Genomic DNA, 22,513 nt, shown 5'->3' on the forward strand with positions numbered 1-22,513 from the left:
TGTACAATATTTCAGAGTCTGATTCTTTTTTTACAGCAAAATAACGTTTTGGTCAGGTATACTTATTGTGTATCTAATTTATATTTTAATATATTTAACATCTACTGGTCATCCTGCCATCTGGGGGAGGGGGTGGGAGGTAAGAGGTGAAAAATTGGAACAAGAGGTTTGGCAATTGTTAATGCTGTAAAGTTACCCATACATATATCCTGTAAATAAAAGGCTATTAAATAAAAAAAAAATAAATTAAAAAAAAAGAATAAGCTTTAGAATATCATTTTATTTGAACCTTCTGTTTTATAGATAGTCACAAAGAGAGGTTAAGTGCTTGACCAGGGTTACACAGCTCATTAGTTTCTTAGGCCAGATTAGACCTAAACCTTGACTTTTAGAACCAGGAATCAAGTCAGTTGGGATCCAAGTTCACAAACTAGATTCCTGAATTCTATATCCTGGATTCCTGAATTCTATATCCTAGATTCCTCAGTTTCTCACCACCCTTATCCAATCTGTTACAGCTAAAAGCCTGTTGATCTCACCTTTGCAACATCTCTCAAATATATCCTCTTCTCTCCTCTGACACTGCCATCACTAATTCAGTCTCACTTAATGCTTGGATTATAGCAATAGCTGCTGGAGAATCTGCCTGCCCTAAGTCTCTTCCCCCATTCCAGTTCCTGTTCCTCCATTCAGCCACCAAAGTGATTTTCTTAAAACACAGATCTAATCACATCATTCCCTTATTCAATAAATCCCAATAATCCCTATGGTCTCCAGAAACAAATACAAAATGCTCTGTTTGGCATTCAAAGCCCTTCATAACCTAATTCCTTCCTGTCTTTCCAGTCTTGCATCTGACTCCCCTGTGACAAAATACTCTTTGATCTACTGACACTGACACCCTGGCTGTTCCACAAACAAGACACTTCCACGCTTGGCTCAGAGGCATTTTCTTTGGCTATCTCCCATACTTGGAACATTCTCCCTTCTCCTCTCTGAACATTGACCTCTTTGGCTTCTTTTAAGTCTTACAACTTCTTCCCCAATTTTTCTTTTTTTTTTTTTTTTTTGTGGTTTGCTTTATATATGTGTGTGTGTATGTACGTTTGCATGTTGTCTTTACCGTTAGATGGCAAGCTCCTTGAGAGCAGGAGCTATCTTTGCCTTTTTTGTGTATCAGATCTTAATATTATCTATTATTTTAGGGATACAAAAAATAAGTATTAAACCAGGCACTAGGTACCAGCCATTGCACTATTAGACATTGAGAATTTAAAAAAAAAAAAAAAAAGCCAGTCCTCGCCCTCAAAGAGTGAATAATCTGTAAATCTACTGCATCGCCTACTTGCCCCTATGACAAATCATTCATTTTTCGTAAAATGTTAATTTCTCAAATCCTCAGGAACTTTTTTTTTTTTTTGTGCTTGGCTTTAATTTTTTTAAAAATTTTATTATTTTAATTTTTAAAAAATCATTTATTTATTTTATTAATTAAAATAAATTTATTTTTTATTTATTAAAATAAATCATTTATTAAAATAAACAAATAATACAATAAATTTAAAAATGTTTTTTAAATTTAAAATTTATTAATTTTATTTTTAAAAAATTTAATAATAATAATAAAGCATTATCATTTTGATATTAACCACAGTGATCAGAGCCAGGGAGGCTTAATTCCGAATTCTACCTCACATAACTTGCTATTATAGTCCTGGGCGAGTCCCTGAACCTGCCAGCCTGTTTCTCCCTCTGTAAAAGGGATATAATGATGGCGCCTGCCTTTTAGGGTCTGGGGGAGAGCGAATTAAGCTAATAATGAACACGGAGCGCTTTGCTGACCTTCAGGGCTAATCGATGCAATTATAAATGCGCGCTACTATACTATTGCAGTGAGCTGGGGGCAGGGGCCGGAGAGATAATTGGAGAACCGAGATTCTGGCTCGGTTAATTGCCTCGCCCAGGGTCCCATGGTAAAGACTCTCAGCTCAGCTCAAAAGCAGGTCTCACGTCCACGGACTAATTAGCTGAGGATTCTGCGGTTCGCCTCCACTCGTCGGGAAACCGCCGAGTAAATTTCACACAAGACCGAATAAGGGACCTTTTGAACTCATGCGCACTGGCGTTGTTATCCCTCGGAAGAGACCTTTTGGGCTGGCATCGTTATCCCTCGGAAGGGACCTTTTGGACGCATGCGCACTGGCGTTGTTATCCCTCGGAAGAGACCTTTTGCGCTGGCATCGTTATCCCTCGGAAGGGACCTTTTGGACGCATGCGCACTGGCGTCGTTATTCCTCGGAAGGGACCTTTTGAACGCATGCGCACTGGCGTCGTTATCCCTCGGAAGGGAGCCAAAGGGCGCCTTTTGCCGTCGAGACAGGACCCTTCTAAAAAACTCTAAATCCTCTTGACGGCTTTCCCGCCTTTTCTAGAATCTTTTAAAATACCTCTCTGAAGAGACGTTTTAAAATGCAAAGAGTTTTGCCAGGGGAACGGCAAAAGCAAACGTTTACGTGCTTCGCCTTCTCCTCAGGCTTCGGTGGAGACAGCCATAATTGACAGTTGCTAAGGCCCGGGGAGGGGGCCCTTAAGTTTCTATGGCGACGATCTGGCGTCCATGGCGAAGTCCCTTGACCTCGTAGCGGAAAGAGGGAATTTTGCAGTGTTTTTGGCTGGTTTTTACTTGACTTGAAGGGTGGAAGCTGACGCTGCCCCTGCGAAGCCGTGGTGGGAACCCTTCGTCCAGCAACGGGGACCCCTCCCCACCCGCGTCGAGGGTCCCGGGGATAGGACCATGGCGGGGGGAGGGGAGGACGGGGAGGAGGAGAAGAAGACGGGGGGTGGGGGGGGTGGGGGAGGAGAAGGGAGGGGGCGGGCGGCGGGCAGTCCCGCTTCAGGACTGAAGTCCGGTGGGAGCCGAGCTCCTCCCCCTCCCCCTGGTCTCTCTGACAACCTCCCGGCTTTGAAAGCCTCCAGAAAACGGCTGGCTCCCACCCCCAGGCAGAATAGAATCATTCAGGCCCACGGACTTACGAGGTGCCGGGGAAGGACCAGGGGCTCCCGAGTCTGAACCCACTGGGTTGACATTTGCGGAATAGGAGGCTGAGAAATGGGCCTGAAGTCAGTCACAGAGTCAGTAAAAGGCCGCGGGAGCCTTTCCCACTCTTCTACCCCCCAGCAGGCTGCAGTCTGTCTCTCTGTGCTCTTGAAACCTCAACTCTGTCACTTTGTGACCTTTTACATATTTTTCTCTCTTCTAGGACTGCGGTGGTAACTGGGAGTGGAAACATTTGAGTAAAAGAATAATAGTTGTTATTCACCATGTCTCATAGTAAAAAGTCTGTTTCATTTCCGCCAGTCCTGCCCTCAACCTCTGAGGGAAAAGAAGCTACGGAATTGAAGACCACCCACCATAAGGAGATAGGTAAAAGCTACCAAAGAAGCATCCTACAATGGAAAACGTTCCCTATTCATTTTTCCCTCGTTTAAGTTGGCAACATACCTAAAACCTTAAAACTGTTTTCTCATAACATGTTTAATAAAGGAAAAGAGTGATACATCAAAACACCTAGTTTCACCTTGTTTCGTAACATGCATATAGCATTTTTGGCTATGTATCTGTTTCATTGGCAAGTCTTGTTTTATATTGTTTTGAATTAAGCCTATTTTAAACATGGATTATATGAACGATTCAATTCAATAAATATTTAAGCACCTACCAGACACTGTGTATTGGTGGTCCCACTGAAAGATTTATTTATTTTCTATATTTGTAAGTTATTATTCTCCGTAGTCAAGGTGGTGACTTTTTTCAGGGGGAGAAAGGTACCAAGAAATGTATGTTCAAAACATTACAGAGTCAGACCAAACCGACAAACTCTGATGGAATGGCTTTCCAAATTCAAGCTAATTGCTAGATGAAAACAAAAAGAAATTCAATACACTTTGATACCGGCTTGTTTACTATGGGATAAAAAGGAAGGGGAAGTCATTGATTGCCCAATTGCTTAGCTAATTGAAATCATGAGATCATAGATTTAGAATAGGAAGGAAATTTAGAGGCCTTTTTCTCAAATCCTTCTCTTTTCCTAATTTCCAAGGTTTTATTTGGGGGTTTCTACTCTCTATTTGGATACTTGTTAACTGACCAACCATCTCCCTTGGTAATTTTATAAGAAGAGTTCAATTATTATCTCTATGCAAATAATTCCCAGAATCAATATGCTCTCTTGCCTTGAAATGGATATCTCATAGATATCCCAAACTCACTATGTCCAAAACAAAACTCGTTACCTTTCACTCCAAAGCTTCCCTGATTCCAAATTTTGCTATTATGATTCAGGGTACTACTATCCTTCCAAACACCCAGCTTGGAAAAACCTAGGTGACATCTTTGATTCCCTAGTTGCACTCACCAGACAAGTTATGTCATTTCTGCTTTAGTGTCATCTCTCATATGTATGTCCTTTCTTTACCTTCCTACTGCCTTTATTCTGGTGCCCCATCACTTAATCTTAAATTATTTGGCAATCACCAATTGCCAAACTGTTCTCTCCATTCCAGTTCATCTTTCACTCATAGTTCCCAAAGAGATCTTCCTAAAACACAGGCCTTTCTTTTTGTAGTCAATAAATTTGAGTGGATCCCTTCTGTCTCCAGAATATTCTGCTTGGTTTTTAAAACCTTTCATAACCTTTCCCTTCTTGCCTTTCTAGTGTTCACCTTCCTCTCTTGAATATTCTTTCCTTTTGGTTTTTTTGACACTACTATCTCTGGTTCTCTTACCTGTCTGACCAATTACTTTTTTCTCAGTGTCTTTTGCTGGTTCATTATCCATATATATATCATGCCCCCATTTAATGTGAATGTTTCCCAAAAGTCTCTCCTTGACCCTTTTCTTTGTCTACACTCTCCTGTAGTCCCAACAGGTTCATTGGGTTTAATTTTGATCTTTAATGATTCACATGCAGTTCCATATATTCAGTCTCATTCTCATCCCTGAGAATTCCCAATTTGAATTCTGGACATTTTATTTTAACTGTTGAAAAAGCTGGGACTCACAGTCTCACACAGATATTAAAGTACCAGAACTTGGGCCAAAACTCAAAGATCAATTTGCTTTTCTGTATTCTGAGCTCTTTTATATATTTGCGTTATTTTTAACTAGTAGTCAAGGTTGTCAGTACCATGTATATTTGGAAGTCAGCAGCAGCATTCATCTTAGAGAACTCATTTCAGTGGTAGTTTTTCAGTCAAGTGGTTTTTTACACTATCCACCAATGTTCTTCCCACTTTATCCCACCTTTTTAAAAAAAATCTTTATTTTTTCCTATATTTTCCCTAGTTTTTTTTTTTCCTTTCCAGAGGGGGAATATAACATATTCATATAACATATTCATATAACAAATAATTTTTAAAAGAGAGATTTTAAAAAATCTTCAAAACCAATCAATGTATAGCTCTAACAGCATATGCAACATTCAGCATCCTCCGATCCCTCACCTCTGCCCGGTATCTTTTACAAAAGATGAGCTTTTTGTTTTCCCCTGCAGATGATACCAGCAACTTTTCTCTCCAACTACTTTCTAGTAACCTCCGAAATGGACGATACATCCAAGGCGCTAGTCTGCTCCGACCAAACCCCGCTCCAGTGCGATTTCATCCCAGAGGAAATTATTTTGTCTCTGACCAATACAGCCTATGCTGCCAGTTGCCCTGAAGCCTTACTACCCCGTAAGAAAGCCAAAAATGGCAAAGAAATGAAGGTATGTCCACTTGGGAGCATTTCCGTTTCTGACATGGAACCATCTTAGAAAAATCTATTTGTAAATAGGTCTTACGGTAGAAATCTATAAACCTTCCCTCCAAGGTCGAAGCTCCTAGGTAAATGAATGAATGAAACTTGTCCTTTCACCTTTAACCTGTTTACAAGATTGACAGGAGACATTTCCTTTCTTCCTCTTCTTCTTTCCTTCCTCTTCCCTTCCTTCCTTCCTTCCTCCTTCCTTCCTTCCTTCCTTCCTTCCCTTTCCTTCCTCATCCTCTTCTCTTCCTTCCTTCTTCCTTCCTTCCTTCCCTTCCTTCCTTCTTCCTTCCTTCCTTCCTTCCTTCCTTCCTTCCTTCCTTCCTTCCCTCCCTCCTTCTCTTCCTTCCTTCCCTTCCTTCCTTCCTTCCTTCCTTCCTTCCTTCCTTCTTCCTTCCTTCCTTCCTTCCTTCCTTCCTTCCTTCTTCCTTCCTTCTTCCTTCCTTCCTTCGCTCTCCTCTCCCTCTCCTCCTCTCTTCCTTCCTTCCTTCCTTCCTTCCTTCTTTCTTTCTTCCTTCCTTCTTCCTTCCTTCTTCCTTCAGCACCTCCCCCTCCCTCCTTCCTCTCCTTCCTTCCCTCCTTCCCTTCCCTCCTTCCCTCCTCCCTCCTTCCTTCCTTCCTTCCTTCCTTCCTTCCTTCCTTCCTTCCTTCCTTCCTTCCTTCCTTCCTTCCTTCCTTCCTTCCTTCCTTCCTTCTTCCTTCCTTCCTTCCTTCAGCTTCCTTCCTTCACTTCCTTCCTCTCCTTCCCTCTCCTCCTCCTTCCCCTCTCCTCCCTCCTTCCTCCTTCCCTCCTCCTTCCCCTCTCCCTCCCTCCCTTCCCCTGTTTACTCAGGATCTGAGCCTGTAGCAGGTTTTCGCGTGAGTACAGCGCCTTCTGCTGAGCCACGGTCTCTGTGCTTCTCCCCAGCTCGGCATGCGCCCCACCAGCAATGTTTGGCACCACCCCTGCCGAAGAGAGAAGTTTCGCTACCTGACGGATCACCCCATCTCCTTCACGGGAGCTGGAAGGTAAGGGGGCGGTCGCCGAGGGCAAGGGCCCAGGGAGGGGCTTCCTCCGCCAGGGCCGACCGGGCTTACTGCGGGGCGTTTACAAGCGCTCCGGGGGCCCGGGGCGCCGGCGGGCACGTGGCAGAGTGGGCTTTGAAGCCAAATCTTACCGACTTGGAATCCAGCTTTCTGTCGGATACGCCGGCGCTGGGCGCCCCCCGAAGAGACTTAGAGTCATGTTTCTTCTTCTTTTCCACCCCCTTAGATTCGATGCTCAGTTAATAATAACAACAACACATATGTATATGTGTGTGTATATGTGTATGTACACATGTATCAGTATTTATTGTTATTGTATATTATATATGCATATATTGTATGTCACCTAAGCACATGTATATTATATATGCACACGTGTACATTATAGACATATATTGCATATATGCACATATTGCATATTATATATGTACACATACACACATATGTACACATTATTAGTATAGAGGTACATATTGCATATCATATGCATACATTGTATATTATATGTACATATTTTGTATATTATATATGCATATATTGTATACTATAATGTATATAGTGCATATCATATATTCATGTTGTATATTATATATTGTATATCGCATATGTTGTATATTATATATGATATGGTTGTATATCATATATGTATGCATTGTATATTACATGCATATGTTGCATATTACATAGCACATATTATGTATTATATATGCATATATTGTATATTACATATTACACATTGTATATTATATGCATATGTTATATATTACACAGCATATATTATATATGCATATATTGTATATTACATATTGCACATTATATATTATATGCACAAATTGTATATCATATAAGCATATGTTGTATATTACATATGATATTGTTGTACATTATACATGTATACATTGTATAATATACAATATATGCAGATAACAATATATGTATACATTGTATATTATATGCATACATTGTATGTTACATAGTACATATTGTATATTATATGCACACACTATATTATATATGCATATTTTATGTTACATAAATATTTTATATGTATATTGTGTGTATTATAATCTATATATTATATATCATATATTATATATGATACGCTTGTATATTATATGTGTATGTTGTATACATATATAATATATATGTATGATATTGTATATCATATGCACACATTATATATTATATGTACATATTTTGTATATTATACATACATATATTGTATATGTATATTTTGTATACTATTATGTATATATTGCATATCATATATGCATATATTATACATGTATACACTGTATGTTATATGCATATGTTGTATATTACACAGCACATATTATATGCATATATTGTATGTTACATGTTACACATTATATATGCATATATTGTATGTTATATACATATTTTATAAGTACATTTTGTTTATTATAATATATTGTATATCATATATGCATGTTTTGTTATATACATATGTTGTATATTGTAGATGTGTACATTGTATATTGTATGTATGTGTTGTATATTTCATATGTACATATTGTATAGTGCATTGCACGTTGTATGTTACATATATGTGTGTATATGTATGCACCCATATATGTTGTATATTCCTACTATGTGCCAGGCACTGTGTTCAGTACTTTGCCAATGTTGACTCATTTTTTTCCTCGCAACAACCATGCAAAGTAGGTGTTATTATGATCCCCCTTTTACAGTAGAGGAAACTGAGGTAAACAAGGTTAAGGGATACATCTAGTAAGTATCTGAGTTTGTATTTGAACTCAGATCCTTCTGACTGCAGACCTAGTGCACAATGCACTGTGACATCTGAGGCTTCTAATAAAATTCTGCATGGGTTCCTGGAAAGGGTAAAAATGGGAAATCATAAAATGTTAGATCTGGACGTTTTCCAGGATCACAGATTTAAAGAGACCTTGGATGTCAAGTAGTTTAGCTTCTCACTCTAACAGAGGAGTAAACTGAGGCTTAAAGAGATTAAGCCAACTGCCCAAAGTTGAGCAGATAGGAAGCAGCTGAGCAAGAATTTGAACCCAGCTCCTTGGTTTCCCAGTGTAGAATTTTCCCCGCTGTGCTTGCACTACACTACACTACACTACACTACACTACACTACACTACACTACACTACACTACACTACCCTATCCCCCCAGCCTATAGAAGGTATGTAGCATTTTTTCTTCCACTCTTTAGCAATAGCAACAAAACATTTGAGAACAAATTCACTGCTTTGTCCCTCATGCTACAGTGGGACAAGATGGGATCAGTTATCGGATCTAGTGTAGAGTAAAGGCTAGAAAATAGACTATTGGGATATAAAGAGGGGAGGACTAAGCTAATTATTTCTGGAATCTATGCAATGTTTTTTTTTCCTCAAAGGGCCCTCTAATATCTATGAGTTTTCATTCATATCAGCAGAAATTTCCTAGACCCTATTTTTAGAACAGCAATAATACCACCTTATGTTTCCATGGCGATCTATGGCTTCCAAAGCTTTTTATTTGACTCTCACAAAAACACATTGCAGTCAACAAGGCTGAGTCCACTTTAATTATCCATAATTTACAGATGAGGAAATGAGCCTCAGAAAGACTAGATGGTTCCCTCATTGTCTAGATTTCAGCTTCTTAATCAGTGAGTCATGACTCCATATGAGGTATTATAACTGAACGTGGGGGTCTTGAAATTATGATTTAGTATAAGTGAATGTTTGATTTGTGTACCTGTTTTATATACCTGTATGCTTAGGGTCACATAAAAATTTCTTAGGTGAAAAAAGATCATGAATGGACAAAGTTTCAAGAAGCCCTGCTCTAGATATATACTAGACTCTTTTCTTTGAGAGTGTACCGAAGTTCAATGGTTTGTAGAGTTCCGTATAATTGAGTTGTTTTTTTTCCTTATGTGTGTGTGTGTGTGTGTGTGTGTGTGTGTGTGTGTGTGTGTGTCTGGATGATTCCAGAGAAGGTTGTAGTCATAGTAATCTTTCTAATCCCACTGCAGAAAAATAAAAAGAATTTTTATACTTCTTTTTATTAAATTGTTCTGGTGACATTTTTTGGGAGGGTGAAGGGCTTATTTACCACATTGCTTTTCCTTTCTGAATGCTGACATTGTTCTTAAGTTCATTATCCCTCTGATCATTCTAAGTTTTTTCAGGACTTGGGTCTTCTGCGTATTAGTTTTTTCTTGTGTTTCATAATCATTCAAAATTTTTTAACAAAATAAAACAAACAAAATTTTTGTGCTTTCTGATTATAGCTTACCTTTTTTGATTACAGCCCAGTTATTAGTTTATTTCTGGGTAGCCCCTTTACTAAGTTTGCCATTGCAGATTGTCTTCAATGTGCTTATTTGTTGAAAGTCTTGATTTTCTTGTAGGGAAAATAAATGGGCATGAATAGTAGCCCTGGGAGGAATGTATGTAACTACTTGAAAAAAAATCAGGCCAAAAAGGGTTCTGATTAATATCAACTTGGGTTAGATGTCATTTAGTGAGTAATCCCTTAGTCCTATTTTTGACCATTTAGAAACCTAATTACTGGTCATTCTAAGTCACTATTGCCTCGCCATATAGGTGTAATAATAGCAAAAACCTGCTGGGCCCAGATTTGTAGCTTAAAGGAAAGTTGTAGATATAGCTTCCTTAAATTTCTGCCAAATCTTTGACAGAGTCCCTTATGCTATCCACAGTTCTCACACACACCCCTCCCTGCAACCTCAGTAAATTCCAATGGATCAAATATAAATGCTCTGTTTGGTGCTCAAAGCCCTTTCTAACCTAATCCTCCTTTACCTTTCCAGTCTTTTTTACACTTTACTCTTTATTCCAGAGAAAGTAACTTCCTTCCTGTTTCATGAACAAGAGGCTCAATCTCTCGTATCTAGACATTCTTTCTGGCCGTTTCCTATGCCTAGAATGCTCTCCCTTCTCCTCCACTTTGATTACTAATCTTCCTGGGCTTCCTTTAAGTCTAAACTAAAATCCAACCTTCCTATTATCCTGAATATGCAGGATTGTTTGTACATGGTAATTTGCTTCCTGTCTCCTTCATTAAACTGGGAGCTTCTTGAAGGCTATGGCTATCAGAAGACTGATTTCAACCATTTTAAAAGCCCAGACCAGTTCATCTCACAGGATGCTGAACCAACAAACTTGCTCTTTAAGACATTGGGCTGAAAATCCGGAGATCATTAGCGCTTTTCCTTTACCACTAAGACAACTCCAGACATGGGTTTAGGAACAGATGTGGAGCGATTTCAGAAATAACGGGAAATACTTTGTTCAAAATGAAAAGATCAGGATTCAAGGCCCCGTTCCCAAGTCTGGGTCCTTGTCTCTTCTCCTTCTATATAGCATCTCACTTGATGATCTCATCAGCTGCCACAGGTCTAGTGATTTCTCTGCAGATGATTCCCAGATGTGTCTATAATCCAGTCCTTTACCTTTCTCCTGAGCTCCAGTCTTCCATCACCAGATTTCTTTTGGATTTCTTTCAAGTCCATGTCCCTTAGACATCTTAAACTCAACATGCTTAAAATACAAGTAATTGTCTTTTCCCCCTCAGTCTCCCTCTCCCAAAAAATTTCCCTGTTATTGTGGAGGATAACTCCATCCTTTCAGTCATCCAGCCTAAGCATCATCATCAGGTGCTCATTTTCACTAAAATCTCATGTCCATCAATCACCAAATCTTATCCTTTCTTGTTCATTTCATATGATCCCTTCCTTCCACAATACAGCCACTACCCTGGTTTAGGCTGATATGTTGTAATGTAATGTGATATGATATGATATAATATAACAATATAATGTAACATAATATGATATATGATATAATATAATACAATGATATAACGTAATGATATGATATATAAATCATAGAGGCAGTTGGGTTGCACAGTGGAGAGAATATTGGACTTAAGAGTCAAGAAGACTGAATTAAAATGTGGCCTCAGGCATTACTAAGCTATATGACCCTGGACAAGTCATTTAACCTTTTTGTCTAAGTTTCCTTATCTGTAAAATGGGGACAATCATACCACTTATTCCATAGGGTTTTTGTGAAGCTCAAATAGATAAGAAAGGCAAAGTACTTTGTAAACCTTAAAGCTAATTATACGCTAACTATCAAACTATCACTTTTGAGGTGCCTCCATTTTCTCAGTTGTCCAGGCTTGCAATCTCAGTGTCATCCTTGACTCTTTCGTCACATTCACTCCACACATCTGTTGTCAATCTTGTCATTCCTACCTTCATAAAATCTCTCATAAATGTCCCCTTCTTTGCACCGACACATCCACCATTCTATTGTATGACCTCATTCTTGGACAATTGCAGTAACCTTATGGTTATGGTAACCTGTCTTGAGGCTCATTCTTAGCTCCAAACTCTCCTTTACTCACTGCAAAGTGATTTTTCTAAAGTGATCATATGGCCCAATATTTAATAATCTCCAGTGGCTCCCTATTACCTCCAAGACCAAAAGGAAAATTCTATTTGGCTTTTACAGCCTCTACAACCAGGCCCCATCTTACCTTCCCAATTATCTTCCTCTTTATTCTCCTTCCCAACAGTCCAAGGACATCAGCCTTCTTGTTCCTCACCCATGATCCTCCATCTCCCATCTTCATACCTGGCTGTCCCTTATGCCAAGAATATTCTTCCTCTCTGCTTCACCTTTCATTTTGCCTTCAATACTCAGCTCAGCCCCATGTTCGACAAGGGCACTTTCCTCCTCCCCCTACCACAAGTACCTGCTCTTATTTGCTGTACAATATTTTGTGTGTATGAGTTTATTGAATGATATTTTAAGTTTTACAACATGAGCATCTTGATGGGAGAGAATGGCTTTTTGCCTTTCTTTGTATTCCAAGTATTTGGCATAATGCTTGCCACAAAGAAAAAGCTAGATAAATGCTTGTTACCTCATAAACTGCAACATGCGACAACTAGGTGAAAGAAATGGGAGTGCTTAGTCTATATTAGACTATCATAATAGTCTTTCAAGCGTTAGAAAAACAGTACTGTGGAAACTGTGTGTCCAAGAGGGCAAACTTTGGATCAATGGGCGGAAGTTTCAGAATTAGATTTAGTCTTCATACAAGGACCAGTTCCTAGCTATGTGACCCTGGACAAGCCATGTAATCCTGATTACCTCAGTTTCCTCATGTGTAGAATGAGCTGGAGAGGGAAATGGCAAACTATTCTAGTAGATCTACCCAAAAAAAATCCATAAAAAGTCAGACATAACTGAAATCAACTGACCAAAGACAACCCTCCTAACAGCTGGAACGGTTCAAAAGTTGGCATATGCTATCCTTAGGAAGTAGTGAATTTGCTATCACTAAAATGTCCAAGAAGCTCAATTAGCACTTGTCTGAAATTCATTTAGAGGGGTTACTTGCTCAGTTCTAGCTTCCACTATATTGTCCTTTCTAGTTTCAAGATTCTGTGATCTAGAAATATTTGAAAAAAGCCACCATCCTGAAGTTGTCTTAAACAAGATAAGATTTAAATTACATTATAATAGCAGCTTGATTTGAAATCAGGAAATCTTGATCTTCTCTTTGGTTCTGCTCCATGTGACATGAGTAAGCAGTTTCATTTCTCTGGGTCCCCATTTCCTCATTATTTTACAAATTGGTAATAATAGTACACTTCTCAGTGTTCAGGTGAGGAAAATTCTTGATAAACTAAATTTCCATGTAAATATGAACTCATTATACCTATAACATTACTCTTTTTGTTAGCATAAGATTTTTATTGTTTCTCTACTCTTGATTAATGCTGCTATCTTTCAAATCTAAGGAATAGATAGTTTTGCATTTATTTGCAAGTAAAATAACTTAATTCAAGGCTATAGCCTTTTAACTATGATCCTTTAAAGTTATCCTTATAACTATATCCTTTTAAGTTCAGATCATCTAAATTACATCTATATGCCCATCCATGTGATAGAATGATAGCTATGTCTTCTGTGCTAGAACCTGTTGCAGAAGAAATAAGATCTACTCAGTTATCTCAATGAAAGGCTTGGGGCCCTCCAAATGTCATGAAGCAGCTGATTTTTATTGTATGCCCTTGGGATGTGATTTTAATGAATAGTAATTACCATTTATATTGCTCTTGAAGTGCTTGGAAGAATAATTAAATGTTCGTGAATGTTATAATAAAATGCTATATACATGTATGTGTGTGTATATATATATTTTTATACATGTCGATACATACATATGCCATACCACATATATCCTAACTCTAGCCAATAGTTTTAATATAACTAAGATCCAAGAAGCAAAACAAAACAAAGACCTCTGAGCAGCCAAAATAATAATAGTAATAATTCTAATAGCATAGGTAGTGCATACTCTGGAATTACTCTCTTAGCTCCCACTCAAGTGAGATGAGTCCAGAGGGTGGCTGTTAGGTCCCCTAAGAGTTCTTAATGGTAGCCTTGAGGGGTTAGTGTCACTTCTAATGGTCATTCAGGCTCCCAGTAGTGTGCTCTCTGCCCTGATTATCAGTTCCTATCAATCAGCCAACCTGGATGGCCCTGGGCATGTAATCTTGTTTGAGTTTGCTCTTTTGTAAAATGGGAATAACAACAACCCCTACCTTCGGGGGTGGTTATGAAGATCAAATGAGATAATATTGATAAAGCTCTTAGCTTGGTGCCTGACACATAGTGAGTGCTGTATAATTGTGATAATTATTTTTCATTGACTTCCTGCTTCTTACAAATATACTCAGATCTGCCCCATCTGTAATCCCTCATAACACTCCCCTGTACCTCTTTTCTCTTTCACTTCCAAACTTCTGGAACAAATTGGACTTTTTCTCCCTTCCCATTTATGTCTCGCCTCTAAATCTATTATGCAACATGAAGTGGTTTGTCCACAGTTCCCCATGACCATTGCCAAATCTGATTTCTTTTCTGTCCTTATATTTCTTGGCCTCTCAGCAGCTTTTGATAACAACTATTTACTTCATTATGTGATTCTCTTTCTACATGTCTGCCTGCTTTCTTTAAGAGGATCAGTTACCCAAGTTTGCAGTGCTAAAGTCATCCTTGACCCTTCCCTTTCCCTCAACCTGTGTTGCCAAATTTTGTTAATTCTATTTTCATGATATAGGTCACATCTAAAGTGATTTTCCTGAAGTTCAAAGCTGATCACTTCAATCCCCACTCCCATTCAGTAAATCCCAGTGCTTCCTTATTGCCTCCAGGATCAAATACAAAATGTTGTTTGGTATTTAAAGCCCTTTATTGCTGAACCCTCTTTTCCAGTCTTCCTATACTTTACTCCCCAACAAATACTCTGGGAGCCAGTGAAAATGGCCTCCTGGCTATTCCATGAACAAGTTTCTCCATCTCTCAGCTTCCCAGTTTCTAACCTATCATATTGTTCCTCGGGTCTATACTACAAGTTTTGTAACCAATAATAGTTTTCCCACCTATGATGTTGCTTCTCCTTTTATCTGTAAAAATGATTTGTCTTCTCTCATTCAGAGTCTTTTGGCTTGCTGGGGAGCTGAAAGACCCCTTTTATTTGGTAACTGTTAGCTTTGCCAGCAAATTAAAAGTGCTTGGAAATTTGTGCTTCAGTCTATTTTAATTTTAAAAGTGACATTACCCTACTGCTCAAGAGAAGCTATTGCCTCCCTCTCAGCTCTAGTGTAAATTATTCTCTGTTTGCCTTTTATGGCACTCCACAGTGTAGCTCCATTCTAACTTCCCAGAGTTATGGCACATTCTCCTCCTGCCCACCCCCACATATACTCCATGTACCCATCAGACAGGAGGACTTAGGGTGCTGGGTACACAACATGCCATCTTTCCAGTCTATGCCTTTGTGCTTGGCCTGTGCTTCCCTCCCCAAGCATGCTCAGCATGTCCTTCCTCCTCAGCTCCTCCTCTTAGAACTCCCAGCTTTCCTTCAAAGTCCGACTAATGGAACACCTATCCTGATCCTCCTGGTTGCAATGCCCTTCCCTGAAAATTACTGGTATATATTTTGCATTTCATTACCTACAGATATGTTGTTTTTCTCCAGTGTAGGACTGGTACTGTTTTTGCACCTGCAGTACCTACAAGCATGGACCCTAATTGGCACGTAATAATTGCTTACTATTTTGAGTTGACTTGCACCAGGGTACAGAGCTGGACCCAAGTCCAGGCCTTCTGAATCCATGTCATTGGCTCCTAGAATGAGAACTTAACGACCTTAAAGTTACATGCTACAGTCATCAACTGCCCTAAGATGCCAACAGATGTAACAGGCTAATGGAAGCACTCTCGATTACAGAGCAAATGGTTTTAATCCAGGTCCTAATGACTGCACAGGACCCTGTCCTTTCTATACTTCTGCTTCTACACTCATAACAAGGTGATATGTTTGTACTGCTTACCTCACAGAGTGGTTGTGGGGAAGCAGAAGGGAACCATGATACTAATGAACGTTTCTACACAGCTTTTGAGTTTTGCAAAGTGTGTGAGAAAATTATCTCATTCATGTGAGCTTCACAACAATCCCATGAAGTACATACTACAGGTGGTATTGTCCCTATTTTACAGATGAGGAAACTCTAGCTTTGAGACCTTAATTTGCCCTTGGTTACACAGATTGTCCAAGGAATGATAATGTATAGAAGAAGTGCTTTGTACTTGTGCTTTAAGGGTATAAGCCTCTGTGATTTCATTAGTGTGGTTATTCCTATTCCCTCTGGCCCCCTTTTGCCTTGGTAGATTGGCTTCATGAATTCCTGTGGAGGGGAAAGTCATTAGCCAGTGACCAGATTTGGGGAATGGCCTCAGTAAATATGACTGGGCTGGTCCTTGGATGATAGACTTAGAGTGTGGCCCAGGACTGTGCTGGAAGCCTGACCTCTCTTGGGGAAGGGCTTGCCCGAGCCTGTGTTTGCTTGGCGTGGCTTCTGGGTATGAATAGATGCTTCCCCAAGGGGGCATCAGAGTGAGACTTTAGTGGAGACTCATAATCCTGAAGTACTATAAAATTCTAAGCTAATTATTCAAATGATAGAAAAGTTCATTCACTTCTTTAAGGTCAGTAATTGTCAGTGTGATTTAAAAAATTAGCAGTTTACCTGAGAACAAGTTCCAAGTTGTTCTGAAATCTTTTTAATTGCTATGGGGACGGAATCGAAGAAGATGACTCAGGGGAAGTAGGATGTAATGAAGAGATGCCTCAGAAAAAGACCCAAAACATTATAGCATATAAATAGCCAAAGAATGGTTTCTACTTGCATCATATACCTGTAGTAATAATTTGGTCATGCTTGCTTCTGCAACAGTTCAGCATCCTGTGGGAGGTGGAACCAGGTGATTATCGAAAAGTATAGAGGTGGGCCCGTGTACCACCCTTTGGCCATACTACTTGGGTCCGCCGGCATTGTCATAGTGTAAATACGTTGTCTGACCTTAGATCAGTGCCGTGTAAACCTAGCTCAAGTTTCATACTGGGTGCAAAGCTGAGAAATCCCTTCTGTTCTGGAGCATGCTGGGTGATCTTTCTCAGAATTAGTCTGGAATGAGAAGCCTAGCAGATCCTTGTCTAGCTGGGTAGTTCTTTTGATGAGATCAAGTTAATTGAGGGACTTTAAGTCTTCTGATGAAACTAAAACATCTCCAGGTGAATTGCAGTCTTTGAAAGTCTCAGAAACTAATACTACCACCACTCAATTCTCTAGACTGGTAACTTGGACCATTCAGGAACAGCCCCAGTTAGAACGGTGGGTTCTAGTAGCTTAATATCTTTGGTAGTGGGATAAAATAGCTTTTTTCTATTGGTAATTAAGGCTGTAACAAAACACATGAACATTTCAATGTATTAATGTGATACTGTTTTGATGTAGTGTTAGTTGTAAATAAAATATTTTAACATATCAAATACAAATATTAGTTCCAGTGTAGAAGGCCAGTGTTAACAAACCTTGTTATTACTATAGTTAAATAAATATTACATAACATTAAATTAAGCAGACATTTATGATTCTAATTCTGCTTCTTTTTTTCAAATTTTCTAAATTGCTCTAATATAGATTTATCTTGCTATCTTTCTTAAAGCAAATAACATTTGAATATTGGAGCTTTTAGAATTGAATTAATGAGCACATATGAGTCTGGTTGAAACATATTGGGGAAAAGAAAAGTAAGAAAAGATATATGTAGTATTTTAAAAGATGTCCTATGGAAGCAGCATTAAACTTTCCCACCTTAGCTCAGAATACCTACTTAGAACACACAGGGCAAACTGTTAGAGAGGTGGAGTTAGGCTGTGTGTTACCAAAAATTAGCTGAAGATTAAAGAAACTGCTTTGGGAAGGGTCATCAGGCAGAGGCCACATGAGCATTTATTTGGAGACATAGACATATGCACATACTATGCATATTTCTATTAGTCAGTTCTTTCTCTGGAGATGGATAGCATCTTTATAGGTCCAACTATTTTCATGTTTTTCTAAATCAATCAGTTTATCATTTCCTGTATCACAATAGTATTCCTTCACAATCATATCCCACAGCTTATTTAGCCATTCCCCAATTGAAGGGCATCATTTTAGCCAATCTGATAGGTATAAGATACCTAAAAGTTTTTTTTTAAGTTTACATTTCTCTAATAAAAAAGAACATAGCATTTTTTCATATATAGTTTTGATTTCTTTATCAAAAATTGCCTTTTCATATCCTTTGACCATTTATCAATTAGGGTATGACTAATATTTTTGCAAATTTGAGAAACTTTTTGAGAAGTGAGATCTTTATCTGAAAGATTGTCTGATAGTTTTTCTCCAGTTTTCTGCTTTCCTTCTAATCTTGGCTACATTGATTTTATTTATGTAAGAACTTTTAAATTATATACTTTAAAAATGCTCCCTATCTCTTGTTTTTTCATATATTATTTTCTTACATATGAGTCTGATAGGTAATATTTTTCCTGTTGTTCTAATTTTCTTAAAATACCTGGATCAGGTATCCACTTTGATCTTATCTTGGTGTATGTAGTTTGAAACATTGGTCTATGCCTAATTCCTGCCAGATTGCTTTACAGCTTTTCCCAACAATTTCTATCAGTTTTTTTATCTTTAATAGTATTTTATTTTTCCAAATACATGCAGAGATAATTTTCAACATTCACCTTTGTAAAACCTTGTGTTCCAAATTTTTCTCTCTCTCCTCCTCGCTTCTTCCTTCTCAGGACAGCAAGAAATCCAGTATAGGTTAAACATGTGCATTTCTTCTAAACATATTTCCATATTCATCATGCTGTGCAAAAAAAAATCAGATCAAAAGAAAAAAAAAACAAGCAAACAACAACATGAAAATACTAGGTTGTGATCTACACTCAGTCCCCATACTCTCTGGATGCAGATGGCTTTCTTCATCTTGTGATCATTGAAACTGGCTTGAATCACCTCGCTACTGAAAAGAGCCATGTCCATCAGAATTGATCATTGTATAATCATCTTGTTGCTGTTCTGGTTCTACTCACTTCACTTAACATCAGTTCATGTAAGTCTCTCCAGGCTTCTCTAAAATCATCCTGTTGATCATTTCTTACAGAACAATAATATTCCATAACATTCATATACCACAGTTTACTCAACCATTCTCCAATTGATGGGCAACCACTCAGTTTCCAGTTTCTGGCCACTACAAAAAGGGTTGCCACAAACATTTTTGCACATACAGGTCCCTTTCCCTTCTTTAGTATCTCTTTGGGGTATAAGCCCAGTATTTGACCCAAAAGAGTGGAACCAGGGACAATGAGTATAAGTTCAAAAAAGCACTTTTTGGTTTGCTCGCAGGAACAATTTCCTAGCATGACATTCAAGACAAGGTCTGACAAGGGCATCACCTCCCTCCTCCTAGAAGATTTTACTCTTTGAAGGTGGCCAAGAGCTAATGAGCTTTTTTTTTTTTTTTTGCTACAGCATCACTCTAATGACTCATATTTAGCTTCCAAGTCATTAAACATTCTCTCTCTCTACCTCAGATCCTTTTCAGAATAACTTCTGTATTATCTGATATTTGTGGATTTGATTTTTTTGGTACCGAAATGCTAGAGTTTTTTTTAGATCTTTTTGGAGTATTGGCTTTTGCACTTAGATTTCTAAGTGCAAAGCTGAAAAATATTATAGCTACCTGAGTGCCAGTTAACCTCACCTTAATTTCAGTTGTTAGTTCACAGTAGATTTTTTTTTTCAAATCTGTAATTGGCCAATTGAATATGATACAATTTTGTGGATAACTAATTAATGAATACATGTGTTTTTCATTTTCTTAGGGATGTTTCTTTTTTGTATGATGTTAAGGCTGAAAAACTAGCAGATTCGTGGCTTCCACACCTGGTAACAGAGATTACCTCCGCAGAAGAGCCACCACATATGGGTTTGTCTATACCTGACTCATCAGTAAGTGCAACTTTTTGGCCACAAATTTTTTCTTTTAGAATTCATTGAAAATAAAATAATAACATAGATGATTAGGTCCGATTGTCAGCATTTGTGTATGAGTGTAATTATGGTAGCTTTTTCCTTGAATGATCTAGGTCCTGCTTATCTTAGGGGAAAGATTTTTTTCCTTCTTTTTTTAAAGTTGTTTTTGTAATCACATTGTTTAAGGAGTTAGTATTACCGATAATGTATAGTCAAGACAAAAAGCATTCATTAAAAGCTCCTGCTAGATGTCAAGAACCTGTGCTAATCACTGGGGATACAAAGAATGATGAACACTTTTTCTCCTTGAGGATCTCACAAAGTAGGGAGACAGCATATAAACAACTATGTACGTGAAAGATGTGTACAGGATAAATTGGAAAGTGGATCACAGTTGCCTTTCTAAAAGTCATCTTAAAAATGGCAAGATATATAATTTTCAAGCTGCTGATTTGGATTTTTAGAATTAATTAAATGATCAGTTATTGGTAGAATGTAAGAAATAAAATCCATTGAGTTTCAGAGAACCTAGGACATGTATCTATTAACTGGACTCAGACACCAAACCTTCAATTTATTTTTCTACAGTATAGGTGATTTTGCTTCAATATTACAGCCTCTACCTAGAACTATGTGTAAACTATTTCTCAAATCAAAATCACTCATACTAAATCCTGAGTTTTTGGATGTGGGGTAGTAGTTACGTATCTTTAAGAATTCTTTTTCCCTTTCATAGCTCCATTTCTTTTTCAGCCAAAGAAATTAACAGATACTGTGATCCCTGAAGAATTTCACATTGCATCCAACACAGGAGTTGAAGGTCTACAGTATTATGATGAGTGAGTTTTATAATTTCAATGGAACCTTTCATAATTAACATTATTGCTAACTCTCTTGAATCAAAGAAATAATCCCAAGACTGAGAGAAGGACATTTATGGCCCTAGGAGTGGTTTAAACCCAGGGGTTTGTTGCTAAATATTTAACAACTGGCTCCCTGAAATAAAAAAAAGCATACAAAAACTTTTACATCTTATCTGCCTTGTTAATATTTATTCATCACTTTCTTAATAAAATCACTTCCATCAATTCAGTGAGTCAAGTCCTGACTTAGAGTGTTTATGATTTTCCAAGGCATTGTAAAGATCAAATGAGATAAGACTTATCAAGTGCTTTGTAAATGCTAGCTATTATTATTGATAACAATCTCATATTAACATATTATATAGTTTACAAAGCATTTTCAGATATGCTACATCATTTGAACCTTAAAACAACATTGTAAACAAGGACCCAGGAAGGATGCCCTAATGACTTCCTAAGATAAAATGGCTTTGAAAGGGGAAGAGCTTCATTAGATGATAAACTCCTTGTGGGCAGGGACTGATTTTGTTTTTATTAATTGTATCCTCAGTCTATCAGATTGCCTAGTGCATTGTAGCCACCTAATGTGGATTGAATTGGATCCAAGACTTAAGCCTGGGTTATCTTGTTGTCCATTCTCCTCCTGAGGGATGGAGAGTATGTGATTATGCATTATATTATAGTCAGATTATCAAATGCCCTAAAGAATAATATGTAAATTACCTTTTTTGCAGTAAATACACAACCCTGCTCACGGACAGTCAGAATAGGCTGCTACTTTTCCCATCCATGTAAGTAGAACTGATTTTATAAAATGCTTTCCAAAATAGAAAAGATATAATTTCTATAAAAGTCATCCACTACCCAAAGATGTATGTGTTGCCTTTATTATATTTTGTTATCTTTTGAGTTTAGAGATTTGGTCCAGCATAATTCTGATAACAGTAATTCTCCATTTCTGCCATTTTCCTCTCCTAGGAAACCAAATAAGAGAATTGAAGTGATACAGCTGAAGAAGGTGATGGATATGATGCTAGAGAAGGCTGGTGTAGACGCTGACAAATCAGTAAACGCAACTCAGGTAGAATACCCTTCCTAAAACTCATCATGATGAAGGGTATTTCATCTTTTAGCATTTCCTATAACCGTATGGCATGTATTAAAAATGTTTTAAATCTCAAGGATTACCCAATTGCAAAGTCCTTGTGTCTATTCTTTTAATAAGATGTTGTAAAAGTTTAATTATAAAAATGAATTCAGAGAGAGCCTGGGTGGTAGAATGAATAAAGAGCTGGCTCTTCTGGCTTTGTGACCTGGGCTCAGAGAGCTTTTTAAGAACTGAGTTTCAG

General features: G+C 38.0%; 1 protein-coding gene across 6 annotated transcripts in view; it reads left to right on the forward strand.

Moving 5' to 3' along the window:
* Window positions 1-2,291: 2,291 nt before the first annotated feature.
* Window positions 2,292-22,513, forward strand: part of AXDND1 (axonemal dynein light chain domain containing 1) — a 121,396-nt gene continuing 101,174 nt past the window's right edge. For 2 of the 6 annotated variants that reach the window (XM_023503919.2, XM_031936963.1), the window contains exons 1-8: window positions 2,308-2,727; window positions 3,261-3,424; window positions 5,590-5,765; window positions 6,711-6,811; window positions 20,151-20,277; window positions 21,055-21,140; window positions 21,899-21,955; window positions 22,143-22,245. In XM_023503919.2, coding sequence (XP_023359687.1) covers window positions 3,322-3,424; window positions 5,590-5,765; window positions 6,711-6,811; window positions 20,151-20,277; window positions 21,055-21,140; window positions 21,899-21,955; window positions 22,143-22,245 — 753 coding nt within the window. In that variant the 5' untranslated portion in view covers window positions 2,308-2,727; window positions 3,261-3,321. Of the gene's footprint in view, window positions 2,728-2,902; window positions 3,133-3,260; window positions 3,425-5,589; window positions 5,766-6,710; window positions 6,812-20,150; window positions 20,278-21,054; window positions 21,141-21,898; window positions 21,956-22,142; window positions 22,246-22,513 lie in introns of those variants that run through there. The other 4 variants (XR_004229298.1, XM_031936962.1, XM_031936961.1 and 1 more) reach the window with 4 other exon arrangements.

This window comes from Sarcophilus harrisii, chromosome 4 (assembly GCF_902635505.1).
Source record: "Sarcophilus harrisii chromosome 4, mSarHar1.11, whole genome shotgun sequence".
NCBI classification, from domain to species: domain Eukaryota; kingdom Metazoa; phylum Chordata; class Mammalia; order Dasyuromorphia; family Dasyuridae; genus Sarcophilus; species Sarcophilus harrisii.